This window comes from Perca flavescens, chromosome 4, assembly GCF_004354835.1.
Source record: "Perca flavescens isolate YP-PL-M2 chromosome 4, PFLA_1.0, whole genome shotgun sequence".
NCBI classification, from domain to species: Eukaryota; Metazoa; Chordata; class Actinopteri; order Perciformes; family Percidae; genus Perca; species Perca flavescens.
The window spans coordinates 30997803-31003542 of NC_041334.1; the positions used below are offsets into that span (position 1 = coordinate 30997803).

Consider the following 5740-nt stretch of genomic DNA (forward strand, 5'->3'; position numbering starts at 1 on the left):
TTGTCTATCCTTAACCATATACGTTATTCTATCCATTGTTAGGCAAGAAGACATTTCTCTAAGCCACCGACCAATACTAGGCCTATTCACATCCTTCCAAGCAAGAGAAATCAACTGTTTGGCTTGCAGTAAACACCTATAAAACTCTTTTATCTATCTGAGTAGGCCTACTTATTCCACTATAGCATGTGTCACAGTAGCCTACATTTAATTATTATTATTATTATTATTATTATTATACGTTTGGTCATTTTTAAATTGGTATTTTCAGGTAGTCTTGGCGAGCTGAGGGGTTATCCAGCGCTCCCTGGTGGACGTTTCAAAGAACCACTTCACACCCTCCTCTGGCTCACTGGACGAGTTGTCATGGCAACTGTGCAGCATGTGCTTACAAAAACAAGAGCTTGACCGTTCACCGACAGTTCTCTCGACATTCGACATCTAAAACGCTACGACGCCATTTTATTCTTCCAGCATTTATCTATCAGAGAAGAAGACCGACAAGACACTTGTTAAAACAGAGGTAGCTAAGCTAAGCCAAAGACAGTTAACGATGAGCGGAACCAAAGCCCGCAGCGACACGCCTGTTGCTGAAAATGTCTCCGGTGGCGGCCACAGCACTGCGGCTCCTCCGCGGGACCGCAAGCCTGGCGGAGGGGTTCTGAAGAGGCTCAAGTCCCGGAGGAGCCAGGTGGACAGTAGGCCCGTCACGGAGGAAGACCTGCGGACACAAAGTGGACACATTACGCCGGAGGACGTGTTAGGACTTCGGGTGGCTACTCGAGGTTTGAGTCTCTCTCGAACGTTTCTTGCTAAAGGTTTACGTGGTGGACACATGATGCTTAACGTGCTTCCTGTGCTGTTAACCGAGTCTCTACATTACAAGCTACGGAATACATTTAATCTACACATTAACGTTACATAAAACTAGAGGAAATGACGTCCAGTCGAGCATGCTTATGTGGCTGTCATGTGAAAATAGACTCAGACTAAAATGGTATTACATCTGTTGTATTATCTGACAAAATATACATCTGACATCATAAACAATAGTTAGACTTCATGGAAAAACCGATGTTTCTATTTTTAAGCAGCTCAATGGACACTGAGGATTTAACAATAGGAGGCGTCTTTGACATTAAGGTCTCTCTATGGTGTCACTTTAATTGTACTAAGATCCTGTCAAATGTCAAATTGAGCACACAGAGCACTATTGTGACATCACAGCCATGATTGATCACTGTGTATGGCCTCAGTTAGATACAAACTAATAATGATGACAACATGGTAGATTCTCGTCAGTTTTGTAGCCTACAATTACAACTGTTACAACATATGGGATATGCAAGGAAATGAAACTGTAGAAATTAAATGATACAAGGTCACTGCTTATCACATTATTCAACTGTGAAGTCCTAATCATTGTTTTTAATATATCTCTCTTTTGAAAAACAGCATACATTATAGGCTACAGCATATTCTTGTTGGCTTCACACATGATTATTTTCATGCATATTTCTGTAATGCCACAGTAGCTCCACAGCAATCATAAAAGCTTTGTTGTATCTTATCTTCTTTTATAGATAGGGTGCATTATGTATCTGTGTATGCAAAGTTGTGTGTGTCTGTGCACAAGCAAAGCTGTGTCTTCTGAGTGTTCATGCTTTAAGGGTGTACGTGTATGAACTACAATGGCTTGAAAATAATTTCAGCGTTTTTTAACCCCTGAATGCTGTCTGTCGTTGTTGCAGGGTACCTCTGTAAACCTGAGGACAATATTTATAACATTGACTTCGTACGCTTTAAGATCAGAGACCTGGAGACAGGCACTGTCCTGTTTGAGATTGCCAAACCCCCACATACAGGTAATGTGCATCAGCTTCCTGCTTGTACTGTTTTATTTTAGTGTTTGTTCTTTAAGGAAGCTGTTGACTGTGAAGTATCTGGCTTCTAATGTTCTGACCCTGCTGCCAACTTGTTCTGGTTATTGTCTCAAACCATAATACCAAGGTTCAGAAACCTCCATGGTTATTTGGATCAAACATAGTCCTCATTGTCAATTATTTAAAAATGTCTCTGTCCTATGTTGTGGGTCTCAGAAGACAATGAGGAGAACAGAGAGGCAGACGCGTGCGCAGGGCGATTTGTACGCTACCAGTTCACCCCAGCCTTCCTGCGCCTGAGGACCGTGGGAGCTACGTGAGTGACTCACACTTCATCAACACACACACCTAAGGAAAACGCACTTACCTGTTCCATGCACAAACAATGGAAACAATTGCAGCATTGTCACTGTCAGATACACACTCATTTGAACCAGTGCAGTATAAATGTAATAACATTATGATCACACAAGAACAGACCTTTTGTTGTAACATTACATTCTCCCTCCTCTCTGGATCACTCAATCAGGGTGGAATTCACAGTTGGAAACCGGCCTTTAAACAACTTCCGCATGATCGAGAGGCACTACTTCCGCGATCACCTGCTGAAGAGCTTTGACTTTGACTTTGGCTTCTGTATCCCAAACAGCCGTAACACCTGTGAGCACATCTATGAGTTCCCTCAGCTGTCTGAGAGCCTGGGTAAGTCGTCTTTTCCTAACACATAGACATTATGAGTAAAACCTGTTATGTTAAAAAAAATATTCCACATGCAATGATTATATTGAAGTATGTCGTATGATACATTGTAGCTCAGAAGAGATTGTTTCACCTTATCCAAATGTTAAATATCTAGAAGACTGAATTTAGTTTTACGTAATCTGTGTACCATGCAAATACCAAAAGAACAGATCAGCAGTTATTAGAGATGTTCCGATACCGCTTAAAACGCTGATATCAGTATCGGGGAAATACTGGAGTTTATGCACTGATCCGATACCACGTTATAAAGCCCTATAGAAAATCTAAGTTAAAGTAGTTTATTTATGTTCTTTTTCCGTTATAACTGACTGTCAAACTGCATAATAAAAGAAAGTTCTGTGGCATTCATTGTTTTTGTTTGTTCATGTTTCAGAAAGAGTTTAACCTGAGACAGACCGACAAGAAAGATAGAAATCATATCACATCCATACAGGGATAGTAGTATACAGTTGTTAAAACATAATAAAATATATGACACACTGGTATCGGATCAGTACTCGGTATCGGCCAATACGCAAGTTTAGGTATCGGAATCGGTATTGGGAAGTAAAAAATGTTATCGGGCCATCTCTAGCAGTTATTACTAATGGCATTTTTGTAGAGGAGATTTGTGACTTCTCTTTCGTTGAGCACTTAACACAAGTATAAATTAGTTAACTATTAAACTCGTCATTTGGTGGTGAAGCTGTAGGTGATTGAGGGATCTGCAGCCAACTTTAGCAACAGTCTTCAATCTCTTACGCTAGCAATGCAGCAATTTTGCTTAACTGAAGGTACACTATTTATGCTGTTTTGGAAAATTCTATCCAAAACACCGCATTTTTATGACCCTCATTTATGTTATATGGGACAGTATGTCATCATTATGATTTGGAAAACAATAACTCTACACTACAACTACTAACTCTTACCACTCTAGTGTAGATGATCTTAAAAATGTGCATAAATGAGCAAAAGTAGTCTTTCTTAATACAATACCTACATGCCATATGTACGTTGAAAGAGTTGTTGGTCACTGCAATCTTTCCACCACTCCATACAGGCCTTAAAGAGATCCCTTCCTAGTGCGACTACACTGTAAAACATGGGGAGCAAAATTCACAGTACTTTTAAAGTTCAGCTTGAGCTAATATGAGGCTTCAGCAGTCTGAGCTCGCTAAATCAAGCGGGTATCTTCTTAGTCTATCTACGTTTATTGCCAGTGTTGTGTCCCAGCATCAAACCTACATGCAACCACAAAGAAGTATCCCCCTGCCCTAGTTCAGCAAGGAAACTCACGGGTAAACACAAAGAGGGAACTTTATCCTAAAATATCTAACTCTGGAGGATTGAGATGCAACTAAATCCTCATATTAGCCTAGGCTGCACTGAACAAGACGGTGAATTTTATCCTCAGTGTTATTTCTGCTATTTCTGTCCTCTATGTTTTACAATGCAGGTCCTTCATGGCCAGGGCAGAGAAAGATTTATTACAGTGACCAATGACTTTTTTAATGTACATAATGTGCATAAGGTGCATGTTAGTATGATATTAAGACAGACATAAATACAGTTCTAATAGTTTGGAAGTTCCAAAAAAAATGTTGGAATGGATGAAATGCATATGTTGTCTGTTTTTCAGTCCGTCAGATGGTGGAGTGTCCTTATGAGACCCGGTCAGACAGCTTCTATTTCGTCGAAAACAGACTGGTCATGCACAACAAGGCAGACTATGCTTATAACGGAGGACAGTGATATTGGCCTGCTAGCATTCAAAAAATACACACACACACACACACACACGTACTGTCATATGTATACACACATTTAAAGACACACATACATGTTATATACACACATGCAGCTAAATGACATGGTTGAATTGCCTCTGATGTTTTTTAAAGATGAATTGCCATTCACTGGGATCATTTTCAGGACGCGTATTTCATATTGCAGGAGGTCAGTATCAGTCTCTGCTCTGACATACAAACAGGAAGCTTCTGTTAGAAAAAAGTTCAATACGCGTTAATTTATCTGTTTTTAATTATGAACAGTTCTGTTTCAAACCAAAAAAGGACTCATCACTCTAGTGGCTATGTAACGTCTTAAACACACCAAATGGATTTTAGATAGACGGTTAGTCTCCTCTTAGCAATTTTTGAAGTGTCCTACCACCCCCTCAACACACACACACACACACACACACACACACATTCAATCCCCAAGTGACACACATAGTGTTTACGCAGTGTTTGTCAGAAGCAGCTGTTCTCAGAGCTACCGCCTCCACAATCCACTCCAGACAATATCGGGGGAGAAAGCACAGAAGCATCCACAAAAACACTCCTGTCAAACACACATGGTCACTCCTGCGATCCCCATCTCCCTCCCCTCCTTCGCTTACACACACACACACACACACACACACACACACACACACACACACACACACACACACACACACACACACACACACACACACACACACACACACACACACACAGAGTCATCAACAATAGTACTGTATAAGACTTTGATCCATTACTGTTTTGTTTTTCTCTTGTTGATAGCAACATAGAAAAATAGATTGGGTAACAGTTAACTGCAATGTAACTGTAACCTTTGACTGCAATCAAACAAAAGACAATAACCTCATGATGAACAACAGTCAAACAAAAGAAATTTCAAGTAGATAATAGAGTTCTGATATCATGATGCATGCGATGATATAAACAAAATAGGGGAAAAGATTTGTAAGTAATGGATTACTGAATACCAGATATACTGTGAAAAAAAAAAAATGAAAAGAAGTGTACTTGGTCCAAGGAAAAGGTTGGACGTCCTTATTTTTAAAGTCACATCAGATATTTTTTCCCCATCTAAGTTTAATTAGCTGTATTTTTTTTAAAATCATTCCATTACCACGCACGTCTTAAGACATCAAAATCAAGTTGGAATATGTCTGGAAATTGAGTGGTATTTCTGGCTAGATAGTGTATTCCCTCTTTGTACTTTGTAAACGTTGGTGTTCAGGGTTAAAGGTGGTGTTTGTAAAAATATATATATATATAGTTTGTAAAAAGTTATCAAAAATAAATGTACATTTTCAGATACAA

The 5740-nt window shown here is 39.5% G+C and overlaps 1 protein-coding gene across 2 annotated transcripts; it reads left to right on the forward strand.

Annotated features, from left to right (window-relative positions):
* The first annotated feature begins 319 nt into the window (after positions 1-319).
* LOC114554125 (protein unc-119 homolog B) lies at positions 320-5216 on the forward strand. 2 transcript variants are annotated; one of them, XM_028575757.1, is made up of 5 exons: positions 320-785; positions 1752-1865; positions 2103-2199; positions 2413-2585; positions 4267-5216. In XM_028575757.1, the coding sequence occupies exons 1-5, from the start codon at positions 554-556 to the stop codon at positions 4377-4379; spliced, it is 729 nt and encodes a 242-aa protein (XP_028431558.1). In that variant the 5' UTR covers positions 320-553; the 3' UTR covers positions 4380-5216. The 2 variants fall into 2 exon arrangements, with proteins under 2 accessions (XP_028431558.1, XP_028431557.1); XM_028575756.1 differs by having other exon boundaries at positions 323-785; positions 2100-2199.
* The last annotated feature ends 524 nt before the right edge of the window (positions 5217-5740 follow it).